Below are 18533 nucleotides of genomic sequence, written 5' to 3' on the forward strand. Positions count from 1 at the left end.
AACACAAGGTAGAGGCCTTTTCCCCCTCCCTCTTTTCAAAGCCTCCTGAATGCATGAAATTTACCCCATTTTGGATTGCATTCCCAGGCAACCTGACTCTGTGGAAATGCACCCAGCTGTGGAGGCCAGGGGGGCAGTTCCCTGAGGTATCTCACCCCCCAGCCCCACCCCCTGCCCTTTGTGGAAAGTCTACATTTAGTAAACCTGAAAGTCTCAATTAACATAAGTTGAATACATCTGTCAATCAATATTAGATTAACAAAACCTTAGCTCACAACTGAGATCATTTCACAAACTTGAGAGATGTAAAAATGTCCTATTGATGATTAAATACACATATACACACACAACACACCAAAATATTAGCCATAAGCACAGGTTTCATTCAAAAGAAAATCTTAATTTCCCAATCCCAGAAAAAGGTCTTCTTCCCCTTTTTTCTTAACTAATTGACCAGGAAGTTTCCTAATAAATAGCCTAAGAAAAACATAGTCATTGCCCAACACCGCCCCAAAAAAAAACCAGGAAGAAGGCATTAGGGTCCTTTGATTTCTAAAATAAGTTTTTGGAGGGGTCTTGTCCCTGTAGTGAAGCCTGCATCCCATCTGAGACATAAGCTTGAGTTTCAAAGTTCCAAAAAGGAAGACTTCCCTTCTCTCCCCACTCCCTCTGCTGAAGATGGGGGCAGCAGAGAATGAGACAGAGCATTTGAAATTACTTGAGTTGTTGACCAGTACAATTTGGAGGTGTTGCATTTTCTGAACAGTAGCCAACACCATCACAAACTGTCCAACAGCATGTGACATTTTTGCTCTCAACACAGGAAATGCAGTTAGTGTGTGCTTCACGGCTTTCTGGTGCTGGAGCAAGAGTTGTGTTATGCTTGGTTGTAGGCTGGAGAGTGGAATTTGTTATGGCTTCTGAAGTGGAATTCGACGTAGGCGTCAGGGTCTGCAGCACTGATGAAAAGTCTGACTGTAGGTTTAGGGGTTTAGTTTGCACTTAGCACAGTCAGACTGGCAGCAGCAGCCAAAAGGAACAGCAAGCAGGTCCCCTGCATCGTGTTCATGATGCTGGTACAGACTGTTGCTGAGGAAGAAGCTCTGTCCCCTGTGGTGCTGCCTGGGAGACTCTACTTCCCACTGGTTCCTCAATGCTGAATACTTATGTTTCTTCTTTTGCTTTCCTTCACATCTCCTTGTTCCAATTTCCTTAAAATCAGCCCCCTGGTAACAATCAAAACCTGTTACCACTTCCGAAGTCTTTTGCTTTGGAATGTCCCCTGGATGTTGCTTGTATCTGCTGGTCCTTATCCCAGAGTCCACTCAGATAGCTCCACCTTCACGTCCCTGTTTGGGTGCCATTATGTTGAGTCCCTTTCCAGACTGGATTATTCTTTCCCCAGGCGAATGTTGAAGGGAAGGGAGACAAGAGAGACAAGTTCTCCCTCTACTCCAAGATCTCCAAGATCTCCATTTGTTTACCAAAATACAAGTGCTTAAATATCCTCCCCAGTCCCTGGTCCACTCCCACTCCTGTGGCACTTAGTAAAACAACTGCTCTGGTGCTCAAGGACACCAGGTGATGAAGATTTACAGTACTCCCACACACAACAGTCCCTAACACATTTTGTCACTGCTTTCCTCTTTTGAGATGACTTTTTTGGTCCCTATCAGAATAGTACCTTTTTTTATATTTATCATTTCTTCTTTTTTTTTTTTTTGCTTGTTTTGATAGTTGAGCTCTGTTCCTGGGGCAAAGAGGACACAGTCCCAAGCTTTTTGTGCTGGCACTGGGGGTCTGGGCCTTGGCTCACTGTTTGTCTATGACATTTTAGATGCTAAATGCTATCCCTGTGGTAGAATAGCCCAGGCAACAAGGTGCTGCAATGGATAGAGCACTGGCCTTGGAGTCAGGAGGATGAGAGTTTGAATCCAGCCTCAAACACCTGACAACTTACTAACTGTATGACACTGAGCAAGTCACTTCACCCTGATTGCCTCACATCCAGGATTATCTCCAATTCTCCTGATTCATATCTGGTCACTGAACCCAGATGGCTCTGAAGGGGGAAGTGAGGCTGGGGACGCAGCACAGCCCCTCCCTGCCCCACTCAAATTCAGTTCATGTGCTTGTCATAGCATCACCTCCCTGATGTCATGATCTTTTTTGAAACTGAATGAATGAAACATTTTTTAAGTGCTTAATATGGGTTGAACACTGTATTAAGGATACCCATAGAAAAACAAATCAGTCCCTTCCCACAAGGAGCTACTATTGTAAAGAATTCAGATGGAAGTACCATGATCCTTAAGGGACAGCGGCCGAACAGGGATGCTTTTTCTTTAGTGACATTTCAGATGTTAAATCCTTTGATGATGGCAAGAACTTTGATGGTGAGGACTTCCTTTTTTTTAGTTTTTAAAGATGTGGTCAGAGCACCTGACAGAATACATATCAGTCTCACTGCAATCTTGACAGTGTTGAAAGCTCAAAAGAATGGAGTTAAGGGTTAAGGTAATGGGGTTAAATAACTTGCCCAAGGTCACACAGCTAGGTAATTAAGTGTCTGAGGTCACAATTGAACTCAGGTCCTCCTGACTCCAGGGCCAGTGCTCTATCTACTGTGCCACCTCTATCCACTGCTCCATTCTCCCCTCTTTCTCTCTCCTCTGTTTCTCTTTGTCTCTTACAGATGAATATAAATTCATCCACATTCTTTGCTTCTTTACTCTCCCCCACTCACTTTGCAGTCCTTATAATTTAGATCTGAGGTATATATTCTTCCTCAAAATTTTAAGGATATAGATGTATTCATTGTTTAAAAGTCTCTTATTGTCTTTTTCCTTTGGCATTTTTAATCATTCCCTTCTCTTAGGTCAGAAATTCTGTGTGTTTGTGTGTGTATGTGTGTGTGTGTGTGTGCGTGTGATGGACCTCTTTTGCAATCTGATGTTATTTTAAAATGCATCAACTATGGAGGACTACAAAGAAAAAAAGGTGGTGAAATAAGACAGGAAATACCTACTCTTTACAATTTTCCCACAAACCAGGTAGAGTAGTAGGAATAAATAAAAGTCCAGGTAAAGTATTTGTCATCCTAAAACAACTTGAGAGAACTTTAGGGAAGACCCAACTTGCTGGGTTCAGGTTTGGCTAGATTGAAGTGCAAAGCACCTCCAAGCAGATTCCTTGGACTTTAAAAACAAGCCCTGTGGACAGCTGTATTAGGAGGTACCTAGATTCTTATTCTTCCTTTTCTTTTAAATACCTCCTTAAATAACTAAATCCTCAATTATAGTTGGTTTCCTTTAGGATTAATCCCTCCCCTAATCTACCCTCTATTTTATTCCCCTTCTTTCCCCCTTTATCTATCTCCCTATTAAGTGAAATGTATTTTTATATCCAGTTCTGATGTATATAGTCTTCCTTCCTTGACCAGATAGGTGAGGTTCAAATGGCATTTTGCTCAACATTCCTCCCTATATTCATTTTTTTGTCCAAATCATAGAATTTCCAATTTTTTCTTCCATTTCATCTATAATGGTCTATAAATTCTTCCAGTTCCCTTGCACTCAAGGTCATCTAGGTTCCCTGTCTTATTAGTAGACTCCCTCTATGACTCCTTAATGATAGCATTCTGGAGAGAAATATGCAACATGCCCCTCCCCCTCCATTAGAATGTTAACAGTTTATTGTTTAGTGCCTTATGACTGCTCATATTTATCTTTTTCTATTTATCTTTTTTAATTTAATTTTTAAAATTTTTTTCTATTTATCTTTTTTATTTAATATTTATTCTCATTTTGTACAATTAATGTTATTTTTACATTAGTAAAATATTCTTGTTTAAGGGTAAATGAGATACTCCCTCCCCCAAAAAATATAGACTTGCTTCAGCGATAAAGGGGAAAGAAAAAAAATTAAAATAAAAAAAATAATAGTAATAATTGTAGGTATGGCCAGGTGGCGCAATGGACGGAGCACCAGCCCTGGAGCCACGAGCACCCGAGCCCACATCTGGCCCCGTACACCCAACTATCACCCAGCCGTGTGATATGCAAGCCACCAGAACCCCACTGCCCTGCAGAAACCAAAAGAAAAAGAAAAAAAAGACCCGAAATAAAATAAAATAGTAATAATAGTAGGGGTGGCTGGGTGGTGGACAGAGCATTGGCCCTTGAGCCAGGAGCACCCGGGTCCAAATCTGGCCTCAGACACCCAAGGATCACCCTGCTATGTGGCCCCAGGCAGGCCACTGAGCCCCATTTGCCCTGCACCCCCCCCAAAAAAATAATAATGTTAAAAAAAATGTGCTTCAGTCTTCGTTCTAACACCAACAACTCTGTCGTGCATGGATCACATTCTTTATGATTAATCCATGGCAAAAGTTACTTCCATATTTTTCCAACGTTGCCATTGATGATCGCAACTCCCTCCTTTGGTATTTCTCCTCTACCATGTACTATATTTTCTCTCTCCTTTCACTCTGACTCTGCTGCAGGGTCGCTGAGTGGTGCAGCAGACAGATCCCTGGCCCTGGGACCAAGAAGCCCTGAGTCCCCATACCACCCCTTAGGCCCAGCATCCACCTGGCCCTGTGGTCCTGGACAGGCCATCCAATCCCAGCCCCTTGCAAGAAGTAAAAAAGAAAATGTGTTATATCCCTCCACTCTACCCCCATGGTCTATCCTCTCCTCCATCACTCACATCCCTCCCTTCCCCGTCGCCCCCTCTCCTTACTCCGAATGCCTGTACCCCATTGAGTATATATGCTGTTTCCTCTCCTAGCCACCTCTGATGAGAGTGAAGTTTCCCTCATTCCCCCTTGCCTTCCCCCCTTACATATCATTGCAATAGCTCATTATAATAAAGAAAAGTCTTATTATATGAAATATCTTGGCCTACTCCCCCTCTCCTTTTTCTTTCTCCCATTACATTTCCCTTTTATTCTATTAACTCCATTTTTACACCATATTTTATCTTTGAATTCAGCTTTCTCCTGTGCTTCAACTATAAAAGCTCCCTGTACCTGCTCTATTAACTGAGATGGTTCATATGAATATTATCCGTATCATTTTTCTATACATACAGTTCATCCTCATTAAGTCCTTCATATTTCCCCCCTCTCCTCCAATCTCCATGCTTCACCTGAGTCCTGTATCTGAAGATCAAACCTTCTGTTCAGCTCTGGCCATTCCAAAAGGAACCTTTGAAATTCCCCTGGTTCATTGAAAGTCCATCTTTTCCCCTGGAAGAGGACATTCAGCCTTGCTGGGTAGTTCATTCTTGGCTGCATTCTAAGCTCTTTTGCCTTCCGGTATATTGTATTCCAAGCCCTACGAGCTTCCAATGTAGTTGCTGCTAAGTCCTGTGTGATCCTGACTGTAGTTCCACGGTATTTGTGTCCTTCTGGCTGCTTGTAATATTTTCTCCTTGACTTGGGAGTTCTGGAACTTGGCTATGATATTCCTAGGGGTTGGTTTTTGGGGATCTCTTTCTCGGGGGGGATCGGTGGATTCTCTCCATTTCTATTTTGCCCTCTGCTTCTAGGATATCAGGGCAATTTTCCTGTAGTAATTCTTTGAAAATGATGTCAAGGCTCTTTTCCTGATCATGACTTTCAGGTATTCCAATAATTTTCAAATTATCTTTCCTAAGTCTGTTTTCCATATCAGTTGTTTTTTCAATGAGATATTTCACATTTTCTTCTAATTTTTCATTTTTGGGGGTTTGAAGTATTGATTCCTAATTTCTGGCAAATTCATCAATCTCCCTGAATTCTGTTCTTTGTCTGAAGGATTTGTTCTCCTCAGAGTTTTCTTATCTCTTTTTCCATCTGGCCAGTTCTGCTTTTTAAAGCATTCTTCTCCTCCATAACTTTTTGAACTGTTTTATCCATTTGACCTAAGCTGGTTTTTAGCATGCTATTTTCTTCAGCATTTTTTTGGATTTCCTTGACTAAGCTGCTGACTTCATTTTCATGTTTTTCCTGCATCTCTCTCATTTCTTTCCCCAGTTTTTCTTCTAACTCCCTCATTTGATTTTCAAAGTCTTTTTAAATCTCTATCATAGCCTGAGCCCAATTTCTGCTTTTCTTGGAGTCTTTAGATGCAGGAGCTTGTGCTTCCTCATCTCCCGACTGAGTATTTTGATCCTTCTTGGGCTCATTTGCAAAATATTTCTCAATTGTGTTCCTCTTTTTTCTCTGCTTGCTCCTTTTTCCCAGCCTGTGCCTGTTTTGGGGTGCTTCCTGATCTTTTGGGACACTCCCACAAGGGTCTCAGTGTGTGAGGCTCTGTCCTCCCTCCTGGTCTGCCACGGGGCTGAGGTGGGGGGGCCCTGGTGTTCTATGGGGGGGACCTAGACTGCGATCAGGATCTGAATGTGGTCAGAGCCCCAGAGTCCTGTTCCAGAGGCAGAGGACAGAGCTCTGCAGTCTCTTTTCACTCCCTCCCTCAGCTCCATGGGCTCATGCCCTGGGGGCTCCTGCTTACCAGCTCCACCTGCTTCTGTTCCTGGATCAGGGCTGCAGAAAGACCACATTGCTTGCTGTGTGCCCCGAGGGCTGGGCTCCATGTGCTCGCTCTGGCAGAGGTCCCCCGCTGTTCCCCCACTTTGTGCCCGGTGCTCCCCGGGGTGCAGCTCAGGAGACTCCCCCGCTGCTGTGAGCCACGGCTCCCAGTGCCCTGGGGCTGCCTCCGGGAGGCTGAAGTTCTTTCCCTCTGGCCACCCCTCTGGCAGGCCGCCTCTCCGATCCCGGGGAGCAGAGCCCTTCTGCTCTTTTCCCGGTTACCTTGAGTAGGAGAACTGCCTCACTGGGTCCCTCTGTGGGTTCTGTCTCTCGAAAGTTTAGTTAGAGTCCTTAGCTTATGAGTTTTATCAGAGAGCCTAAGACTAGATCCTTTATTGTCGCCATCTTGGCTCCGTCCCCCTTTTGTATTTATCTTTTGTGTTATCTGTTTGTGTTTCAGTTACATTGAAGCTTTTTTCATTAGAAAGTTTCCTCTCCTTCCATCCCCATTAGCATTATATTCAGTTTTTATTGGTAAGCTATTCTAGGATGTAAGCCTTTTACCTTTTGGGGTATCATGTTTCAAGCTCTGTTTAAAGTGGTGACTATCTTTTGTGATCCTGACTATGGTTACTCAATCCTTTCTAGATGTTAGTTTTCTTTGACCCAGAATCTCTGGATTTTGCCTATAATGTCTCTGAGTTTTCATTTTGGGATCACTTATCAGTGAAATCTTTCGATTTGCACTTTCTCCTACCGTTCTTGGAGATGAGGGCAGTCTTTGTTTTTTGAGTTCTGGAAATATGATGTCCAGGTTCTCTTTGGTTTGGACTTTCAAGCAGTCCAATAATCCTTATCTTTCATTTATCATTTTTTCCCAGGTCAGTTGTTTTTGCTCTATATTTTCAAATTTTTGTTAGCCTTTGCCTTCAATATTTCATGTCATTCATGGAATCACTGACTTCTAATTGATCTATTTTAATTTTCACTTTGTTGCTTGTAAAGTATTTTATACCTTACCTTGTAGCTGCTAATTCTATTTCCAATTCTTTTTCTACCCATAACTCATTTCTTGTTTTTTCCTTCAGTATTGTCATTTCACTTATGTAAAAACATTTAAACTTTTTTTAAAAAAACACATTGGGGGGAGGGCAAGAGCCAAGATGGCGACAGGAAAGGATCCTCTCTTAGGTGCTCTCTCTCTGATATTTCCAAACTTATAAAATAAGGACTCTAACTGAATTTTTGAGAGACAGAACCCACAAAGGGATCCAGCAAGGCAATTCTCCAACCCAAGGTAACCTGGAAAACAGTGGAAAGGCTCTGCTCCACAGGGTTAGAGAGGCGGCCCACCAGAGCAAAGGAATTTCAAGTTCCTGGAGACAGTCCCAGGGCGCTGGGAGTCGGGTTCATGGCAGCAGGGGCAGTTTCCTGACCTACACCCCAGGGAGCACCGGGCACAACTTGGAAGATCAGCAGGGGTCCTCTGCCAGAGGGAGCATGTGAAGCCCAGCCCTCAGGGCACTTAGTGAGCAGCATGGCTGAGGGGGTCCAGATCCAGGAAATGGAAGCAGGTGGAGCCTAGCCTAGCAAGCAGGAGCCCCCAGGTGTGAGTGCTGAGCCTAGGTAGGAGAGTGGAGAGAGACTGCTGAGGTCTGTCTTCTGTCCCTGTCACAGGACTCTGGGGCTCTGACCACATTCAGATCCTGATCGCAGTCTAGGCGCCCCTTAGCACAGCAGGCCCCCCCCCCCCCCAGCCCTGTGGCAGAGGAGTGCACATGTGGTCATTCACAGACCAGGAGGGAAGACAGAGCCTCACACAGAGATCCTTGTGGGGGGGGCGTGTCCCCAAAATACTCAAAAGCTCAGGAAGCTCCCCAAAACCAGGCACAGGCTGGAGAAATGAGTAAGCAGAGAAAAAACAGGAACACCATTGAGAAATATTTTGTCTATGATCCCAAGGAGGAATGAAATACTCAATCTGAAGATAAGGAAGTACAAGCTTCTGCATCTAAAGACTCCAAGAAAAACAGAAATTGGGCTCAGGCTATGACAGAGCTCAAAAAAGACGTTGAAAATCAAGTGAGAGGGGCGGCTAGGTGGCGTAATGGATAGAGCACCAGCCCTGGAGTCAGGAGTACCTGAGTTCAAATATGACCTCAGACACTTAATAATTACCTAGCTGTATGGCCTTGGGCAAGCAAGCCACTTAAACCCACTTGCCTTGCAAAAACTTTAAAAAAAAAAAAAAAAGAAAATCAAGTGAGGAAGATAGAAGAAAAATTGTGAAAAGAAATGAGCGCGATGCAGGAAACACTTGAAAAAGAAGTCAGCTGCTTAGTCAAAAAATGCTGAAGAAAATAACATGTTAAAAACCAGCATTGGTCAAATGGAAAAAACAGTTCAAAGTTATTGAGAAGATGCTTTAAAAAGCAGAATTGGCCAGATGGAAAAGGAGATAACGTCCTCTGAGGAAAACAAATCCTTCAGATGTAGAATAGAGCTAAAGGAAGCTAATGACTTTATGAGAAATCAAGACACAATACTTCAAAACTAAAAGAATGAAAAATTAGAAGAAAATGTGAAACATCGCATTGAAAAAATAACTGATATGGAAAACAGATTTAGGAAAGATAATTTAAAAATTAATGGGATACCTGAAAGTCATGATCAGGAAAAGAGCCTTGACATCATTTTCAAAGAATTACTACAGGAAAATTGCCCTGATATCCAAAATAGAAATTGAGAGAATCCACCAATCTCCCCGAGAAAGAGATCCAAAAAAAAAAAAAAGCCAACCCCCAGGAATATTATAGCCAAGTTCCAGAACTCCCAAGTCAAAGAGAAAATATTACAAGCAGCCAGAAGGACACAGTTCAAATATCGTGGAGCTGCAGTCAGGATCACACAGGACTTAGCAGCAACTACATTAAAGGCTCATAGGGCTTGGAATATAATATTCCAGAAGGCAAATGAGCTCGGAATGCAACCGAGAATCAACTACCCAGCAAAACTGAATGTCCTCTTCCAGGGAAAAAGATGGACTTTCAATGACATGGGAATTTCAAATGTTCCTGTTGGAATGGCCAGAGCTGAACAGAAAGTTTGATCTTCAAATACAGGACTCAGGTGAAGCATAGAGTAGAGGAGAAGGGGAAAACATGAAGGACTTAATGATGATGAACTACATATATTCCTGCTTAGAAAAATGATACTGATAATACTCATATTTAATATATATTAACCTCATTTAATAAAGCAGGTAGGAGCTTTTATAGATAAAGCACAGGAGAGAGCTAAATTTGAAGATATAATATACAGTGTAAAAATGGAGTCAATGGCTAAAGGGGAAATGTAATGGGAGAAAAAGGAGAGGAGGAGTAGGCTAAGATATTTCATGTTTATCTTTATTACAATGAGCTATTGCAATGATATGGAAGGGGAAGGCAAGGGGGAATGAGGGAATCTTTGCTCTCATCAGAGGTGGCTAGGAGAGGAAACAGCATATATATATATATATATATATATATATATATATATATATATTATATACACACACACACACTCAATGGGGCATAGGCATTTAGAGTAAGGAGGGGGCAGGGGGAAGGGGGGATGTGAGTGATGGAGGAGAGGATGGACTGTGGGGGCAGAATGGTCAGATATAACAGATTTTCTTCTACTTTTTTTTAAAGGTTTTTGCAAGGCAATGGAGTTAAGTGGTGTGCCCAAGGCCACAAAGCTGGGTAATAATATTAAGTGTCTGAGGCCGGATTTGAACCCAGGTACTCCTGACTCCAGGGCCAGTGCTTTATCCCCTTTTTTTACTTCTTGCAAGGGATTGGGATTGGATGGCCTGTCCGAGACCACAGGACTGGGTGGATGCTGGGCCTAAGGGGTGGTATGTGGGCTCTGGGTCTCTTGGCCCCAGGGCTGGGGATCTGTGTGCTGTGCCACTCAGCTACCCTACAGCACATTTAAGGACAGAGTGGAAGAAGAGAGAAGATATAGTATATGGTAGTGGGGAAGTACAAATAGAGGGAGTTGCTATCAGTAATGGCAATGTTGGGAAAATATTTAAATAGCTTTTGTGATGGACTTATCATAAAAAATGTGATCCACCTGAGACAGAGCTGGAGGTGTTGGAACACAGACTGAAGCACATTATTTTATTTTGGGTCTTTTTTTGTTTTTGCAGGGTAATGGGGTTGGGGTGGCTTGCCCAGGGTCACACAGTTGGGTGATTGTTGGTTGTCTGTGATGAGATTTGCGCTCAGGTGCTCCTGGCTCCAGGGCCAGTGCTCTGGCCACTGTGTCACCTGGCTGCACCTATTAATTATTTTTAATTTTTTAGCTCTCATGTGGATCTATGTTTTGGGGGGAGGGGTATTATGTTTACACCTAAACAAGTATGTATAAAAAATCATTTGTACAAAAAGAATATATTTTTTTAAATGCTTAATTTTTTTTTTAGGTTTTTGGCAAGGCAAATGGAGTTAAATGGCTTGCCCAAGGCCACACAGCTAGGAAATTATTACACAGCTAGGAAATTAAGTGTCTGAGACTGGATTTGAACCCAGGTACTCCTGACTCCAAGCCGGTGCTTTATCCACTATGCCACCTAGCCGCCCCACTAAATGCTTAATTTCTTTTAGGAATTCTAATTGAACTAGTTTTCTTGGAGTCTTTGCTTGTGGATATTTTAGAGTAATTCTCTTCTGGGTTTGTGTCTTGGGTTGTCATTTTCATAAGTTATTGGTTCATTCTTGCAGATTACTTCCTAACTTCAGAATTTATGTTCAGGCCAGGATCTAGTCACTTCTAAAGGGAAAGGGCTGAGCTTGGCCCTCTTTGCTCTTGCTGCTTTCTTGGAGTAGAGAATGTAGTCTTATTGCAAGAGGGCAAAGACAATAGAGAGACCTGCAAGCATTCAGCACTCCCAAGTGTTTTGATTCACAGTAGTCTTGATTGCTACACTTCTGTAGCGAGTTCCAAAAGTTCCGGAGGTGTTTGGATCTGTACAACACACCCCATGGGTTCCTCCCTGGCTGGAGTTCCCTTAGACTGGATATGGCTCCTAGTTTACCAGCTGAAAAAGTGTTATTGGTTCAGAGAACTGCAGGCTCCACTTCCATGTTAGAACCTGGGCCACTTTACTCATTTTTCCTGTTTTTCTTTCCAGGATATCTTTATGTTGCAGGCAGACTCCGTCCCACACTGTTACTACTCTGATGATCATCCTGTGTATATGTAGTTGTTGGCATGTTCTTCTCCCATCAGATGGGTGCTTCGGGAGCAGGGACTATTTTTCCATTTCTTTCTATCCTTAGAATTTAGTAGTGCTTGAGAAATTGTAGGCCCTTAGTAAATACTTAGGAATTTTCTCACTTTTGCTATGTGAATTTTTTTCTTTTTAATGAAATTAGCTAATGGATCAGAAAAAAAAAGTTCCTAGTTTTATTAATGGGAAAATATGCATACCCTTTTTTATTCCCACTCAATACTCAACAAAAGTCTTTCACTACTTTCCTAAAATTCTGTTCATTCTCATCTATTTGGTTAAATTTTTGGTTAAATTTATCTAGTTCTAAAAAGGGTACGTTTCCCCCTCTAGAAATTTTAATTGATCTTGTGACTGATCTTTTGAGCTGTATTTTGGTGTTATTTCTCTCTTCCAGGTTTTTGTCTTGAGCAACCCCGACACCAAAATTTCTTTAAAGCTTTAGAAGAACTTATGAAAAACAAAAAACCTTTTAAAATTCCATGAAAATGTTAGAAGATATTTTACTCCTTGCCATCATCCTCCCTGCTCCCTCCCCCCAAAATGGCATCTCCTTGACACTGGGAATGAGTCCACAGAACAAAGTGAGGATTTATCTCAGCCTACTTCCATACATAACCATCACCCTCCCTTCTGGACTCCTCTCACCTTGCTCCATCCCAAACAACTTCTTTCATAATCAAATGAGTTTTAATTATTTCCCCATTTTCATAAACATTTCATAATTTTTTTACAATTTTTATACCAGTATAACCAAAAGGTAAGACAGCAGGTGAGGGAATGGACAGTGGATTATGTTTAAAACTTAAAAATGGATTTTGAGGAAAAGAGGCCATTGCAGAGAAACAAAAAAAGCAATGATAACACATCTTCATGGAAATTTCAAAGTTCTTAATAAGAAAATATTATGAAAAGTCAGCTTCAGAAATCAAAAGTTGAATACACCTTAATTCATCAGAGAAATGTTGCTGTATAAAGGAATTCTGTGAGTACCTGGTATAGGCTTGTGATCCAGAAGAGCATTCTACCAGTTTTCCTCTTCGACCTCTAACAGGTTTTTAAAAAACTCACTTTGTCTGCAAAAATCTGCATAGAATTCAACTCATTTACAACTTTATTTTCCTAAAGTACATCTCACTCCTAAAGTACATCTAACTTTATTTTGCAAATACCCAATTTTAGCTGTGGGGAAGTCACATATGATTTGTACCTTTCTTCATCTGTCTGCAAAGGTTGCCTCAGAGGCTCATGGTACCAGAGTTCCATTTATGGTATACAGCCATTGAATCTTGGTGGAGCTCAACATGTAATTGATAACCAATGAATTTCTCCTGAAATTCCACCACATTGATAAAATCCTAGTAGCCTTTGATTTTGACCCATCTACAACCCTTCTTAATGAAAAGTCAAAATTCAGATCTTAAAGGTAACAGAATTCACCTTCACTGTTGGGCAAGGCAAGGCAGTATTGGCTCTTACCTCCAGCATGTGCAGGTAAGCAAATACCCCTAAGGCAGGGGCTGGGAATGTCTGGCCTACAGGACATAAAAGGCCTGTAAAATCATTTGGTCTGGCACTACCACAGAAACTAGAGGAAGAACTCAAAATTCAATACATCTAAGAGTTTTTGAGGGGTGAATTAATTAAAAGTATGACCAAATATAGCAGGCTAATTTTTGAGTTGATAATTTTATATGACTCATGAATGATGCTATAAATATCCAAATGGCCCTTGGCAGAATAAAAGATTCCCTACCTGTCTTAAGGAAAGGGCAGACCTGCTGCTTCACGGTGACCTATAAGAATTTCCCTTTTAGTTAGAGATATAATTCCTTCCTAATATCTTCTAGTAATTTCCAAGGGCTGAGAAAAAGATTTTCACATTGGCTGGTGACAAATTCAATCAAGTCACTGAGGTTTTTCTCCATTTGCTAAGGAGGTGGACTTCATTAAGTCTGAGGCATAATCCAAACAAGAGAATTAAAATGGTTCAGAGTGCTGGGCCTAGAGTCAGGAAGACCCAACTGACCTCATGTCAGTAGCTGTGTGATCTTGTGCAAGTCATTTAACTGTTAGCCTCAGTTTCCTCAGCTGTAAAATAAGATAGCTAAGGAAATGACAAGCCATTCCATTATCTTTGCCAAGAAAATCCCAAAAGGGTCATGAACAGTCGGCTATGACTGAACAATAACATAATTCAATGTTAGCCATTTTTATTTGCAATAGAACCTGGGCCACTTTGTTTATTCATTTTTCCTACTTTTCTTTCCAGGATGTCTTTGTGTTCCAGGTAGATTCTACCTCACACACTACCTGTTACTACTAACTCAGACTTGTATGGTTGTTCTAGTCTCTATTAACAATTTTCCTACTGCTGGGGGCAGCATGATCCTACTCTCTGGGAGATCTGGCATCGAGATCACCTCTCTTGGATTGAGTGACATTAAGGCCCTTGTGTCCAGGAACAGAAACCTTGCTATAGGATTCGGGATTCAAGTAACCACACTGAGGACACAGAATGGAGGGACTGAGCTGCAGCTCCAAGGCTGATGAGGCTTTAGTGGTCTATGGAGGTTGCACTGCTTCCCCCACCTTGACTGTTGGCTTCCTCCTGCATAATGCCTCTTCTAGGCTTCCAGTCTTTTCACAGTTCCAGCGACCATTGTGGGTCAGTCTAATTACCTAATCCTATTAATCTAGACTCTTAATGACAATCTTTAGAATGCTCAAGCCTGATATCTCAAAGGGTCACTTTAGAATATATTCTTTAAATGCATAGAAGAGAACTGATGGAAAGTCAGAAGGAAAAACAAACAGGATAGCCTTGAAAGTTACAGGTTGAATTTATTATGCACTTAAAGGAAAAACAAGCAGTTATAAATTTGTCATTTCAAGTACAAGCCTCATTTCCTGCTCTCTTTTATGTGGAAATGTTCAGTCTAAGAAGCATTAAGTTCAGAATTTTTTAAAAAACCAACCAAAAAACAGGACATCTCTGACCTAGACAGGCTTACCTTCCTACTTATTTTAACTTTTGTCATAGTCTTCCAAGTCCATTGCACTTCCTTTGAAGAATAAACTCAAAACAATTCTCCTCTCTCCTTTCTAGTCTACATCATACTCTAGGATCCAGAAACACCGGCTTCTTTTTACATAACATCTCCTGACCCCAGGTGTTTGAAGTTCTCATTCTCTTCTCCATGGCTTTCTTCAAACCCCAGTTAAAATCCTGCTTTTTGTCAATTCCTCTTAATTTGAACTGCTGCCTTGCACACAGTTGACAGTAATGCAGTGGCTAGGCCTTCCCAGTCAAGCTGCTCTCAACTCTCCTTTTTCTTTAACACTTGTTACACAGACAACCTCAATTCATTCCATAGCCATCTTTACACAGAACGTGTGAAGTCCTGAAGATAGGGCAGAAAGAAGCCCTAGATGCTTCCTGAAGTGATGGTTACTACTTCTGGGGCAAATATTGCTGTGATCTGCAAAGCAATACAGGGGAAACCCTCTAAAAGCTAATATTCTATTTAAAGAGATGACTGGCTAAGCTGATGGACATCCTGCAACTAGCTTCCCAACTCAAAACAGTCACACTTCAAAGGAGGATGTAAAAATGCAATTAAATGATTTCCAAGGTCTCATCAATTTTACAATATAAGTATAAACATAGTATTTGAGAACAGAATAATTCAATTTTATCCTGAAAACCTAAGTCATCAGGAAAAAACTAGATTGAGCTCAATATACTATAAGTCAGGAAAATATGGAATACATTTTACAAATAACTACTCCCATTATTTAAAAAAAAATTAAAAAGGACATTTAAATCAAGGAAAATTATGGGTGTGAATAGCTCACTCCCTGTTGGATAAATGTGCCATTATTATATTTTTATCTAAAAATTTCATACCTACCAAGTATGATTACTTTGGTACCCATCAAAAGCAACACCATAAGTAGATTAGTGATCAGTTGATTCTCCTATGCTCCCTTTCCCCCCAAATGATAACAAGCATTGACTTGCTAGTCTGGGTGTCATATAACTGGGCCTTAGCAAAAAAATATAACAGATATTCTTAGAAACCAAGAAAAATCCAAATTGACTTCTTGACAAAAAAAATGTATGTTTTAATAAAATAAATTTCCATTTTGAGAGAACTACTTAAAATGTAGGTCTCTGAAATTCTGAGTTGATCAAAGGTTAACGGTTAAGGTTTAATAAAGAAAATAAATGTTCACTTCATCCTCACACAAAACACCCTGCTACTACAAAAACAAGTGAAGCTAGAGTGGTGGACAATGTCACATACCAGTTATGACAGATACTCAGGTGACTATAATCCTCAGTCTAACCCAAGAAAAAAATTTTTGACACTACATATCCTAAGAAATGGATAAAATACAGTCATCTTCAGAAAACAGGACACTAACTGTCACCACAACGACTCACAAGATTGTCAGTCAAAATTCTTTTAAGACACAGCACTCACAGAAAGATCCTTAGCAATAAACAACAAACACAGTAGGTGCTGTTAAATATACAGTAGCAACATTTATTTCAACACTTGTATGTAAAAGATGTTTCTCCAGGCCAGATGATTTGATATAAAAATCAAACCCATCATACTGCCCCCCCACCCCCCACCCCCAACAGTCCTTTCTACATCAAGTGCAATCAGAAATTTGTACAACATGAATATCTGCTTCTGAAACAAAGTTACAAATTAAGTGATAACAAAATACATAAAATCAACTGGACCCTAAAGAAATTCTTAATGAATTCTTCTCCTGATCACCTGGAGCTTTTCTCTTCAGCCTCTTTCCGCTCTTTTTCTTTCTGCCTGGCCATGAATTTCTGTTAAAAATAATATGTAAGAAAAAAATTTCATTAGAATTTCCCCCCCTCCTTTGGTATCCATAAAAAGATAAATACTTAATTAAGCTTATACTAGCATCTTACACCATATTCCACAATACAATGTGTATGTGAACTAAATTATAACATATCCTATGTCATTCCTCAGTAAATAAGTAGTCAAAGGATATAAACAGTTCTCTGAAGTTACAAACTATTAACAACTACACAAAAGAATGCTCCCAATCACTAATAAGATAAATTAAAATCAAAATGATACACCAGAACCCCAAAGTTTCATCTTACATCCCTGCAAGTTGGCAAAGATAGGAATAGCTCATTTTGGCAGGATTTGGGGAAGATAAATATATTATTAGTTGCTGGTGAAACAGGGAATTAGTATAACTATTTAGAAAGCAATTACTTATGCAAAGAAAGTCCCTTTAATGTCTATACCCTAATGACTCAAGAAATAATATCAGTCAGAAACAAGTTCAGCTATATACACCAAAATACAAACAGCAGCACTTTTTTGCTGTTCTTTAGTTTTTTGTTTTCTTTTTTTAAATTTTAGAACATTTTTATTTAAAGTTTTGAATTTCAAATTCTATCTCTCTCCCCAAGAAGGTAAGCAAAAAAGTCCTTTAGGATTTTCTCAGATCATTGTATTGCTGAGAATAGCTAAGTCATTTACAGTTCCTCAATGAATGTTACTGTATATAACATTCTCCTGAATCAGGTCATTTAAGTCTTTCCAGGTTTTTCTGAAATCATCCTGTTGGTCATTTCTTATAGCACAATAAAATTCCATTACAATTATATACCAACATTTGTTTAGGCATTCCCAAATTGATAGGTATATTCCCCTGCCCCCCCCCAAATTTTATATTTTTAGTTATCATGAAAAGAGCCTATCAAAGAACAGGAAACAAAGTGGATGTCAAATGATCAAGGAATGGTTAAACAAACTGTGGTACATGAAAGTAAAGGAAAATTTATCTTTTTTTGCTGCAAGAAACAACAATAATCATATATCTCAAAAAGCAAATGTTGCAAAATTGTAAAAAATAAGCATGGTTACAAATAAGAGATAGGAGAAGATACTTCCACCCCATGCATTTTAAAAAATGAGGTCTGCGCAAAGTATGGTTTGTTACTATGTTTATGTAGTTCCTGTGTGCATGTATGTTATAATTTCTATAATAATTTTAAACAGAATCTTTCCCTTACTGCTGGATTTTACAGTCAAAATATAGAAACCCTAATGATTTATACAGGTTTATCTCATATCCTACAATTTTGTTGATAGTTTTCAATTAGTTTACTTTCTTGGAATCTCTAAATAAACCATCATATTATCAGCAAACAGTGAAGTTTTATTTCCTTTTTTGGCTTGTGTTCATTCTAATAACTTTTTGTGTGTGTGTTACTGCTATAAGAGCTCTAGTCCTATAACTGAACAATAATGGTGATTATGAACATCCTGGCTTTTACTCCTGAATTTACTGGGGAAAGTACCTAAATTTATCACCGTAACAGAGAATGCAGATGATTGCTTTTAGAAAAATTTGTTCTTACTGCTTATTAAAACATTGCCAATTGTGTTGATGGTTTCCTAATACTGAACCAGTCCTGGATTCCTAGTATAGAGCTGAGTAATACAATATAACTTTTGGAATATGCAACTATAGTCTCCTTGCCAATTAAAATTTTTCTAATTATTAGTTGATAATTTTCTAGTCTGATTTTCTCAGGTATCAAAGTATCAGATTTCAGGTATCAAGACCATTATTTGTATCTTATTAGGAATTTGGTAGTACATTCTTCCTATTATTTTTTCCAAACAGTGTATGTTATATTTGCTTTTTAAATGTTTAACCAAA

At 40.0% G+C, this 18533-nt stretch overlaps 1 protein-coding gene across 7 annotated transcripts in view; it reads right to left on the reverse strand.

Annotated features, from left to right (window-relative positions):
* Nucleotides 1-10439: 10439 nt before the first annotated feature.
* ZNF638 (zinc finger protein 638) overlaps nucleotides 10440-18533 on the reverse strand; it is a 146688-nt gene continuing 138594 nt past the window's right edge. For 4 of the 7 annotated variants that reach the window (XM_074195917.1, XM_074195916.1, XM_074195914.1 and 1 more), the window contains one exon: nucleotides 10441-16650. In XM_074195917.1, the coding sequence (XP_074052018.1) occupies nucleotides 16588-16650 (63 nt within the window). In that variant the 3' untranslated portion in view covers nucleotides 10441-16587. Of the gene's footprint in view, nucleotides 16651-18533 lie in introns of all 7 variants that reach the window. The other 3 variants (XM_074195913.1, XM_074195911.1, XM_074195912.1) reach the window with 2 other exon arrangements.

This window comes from Macrotis lagotis, chromosome 1 (assembly GCF_037893015.1).
Source record: "Macrotis lagotis isolate mMagLag1 chromosome 1, bilby.v1.9.chrom.fasta, whole genome shotgun sequence".
Classification (NCBI taxonomy): Eukaryota; Metazoa; Chordata; class Mammalia; order Peramelemorphia; family Peramelidae; genus Macrotis; species Macrotis lagotis.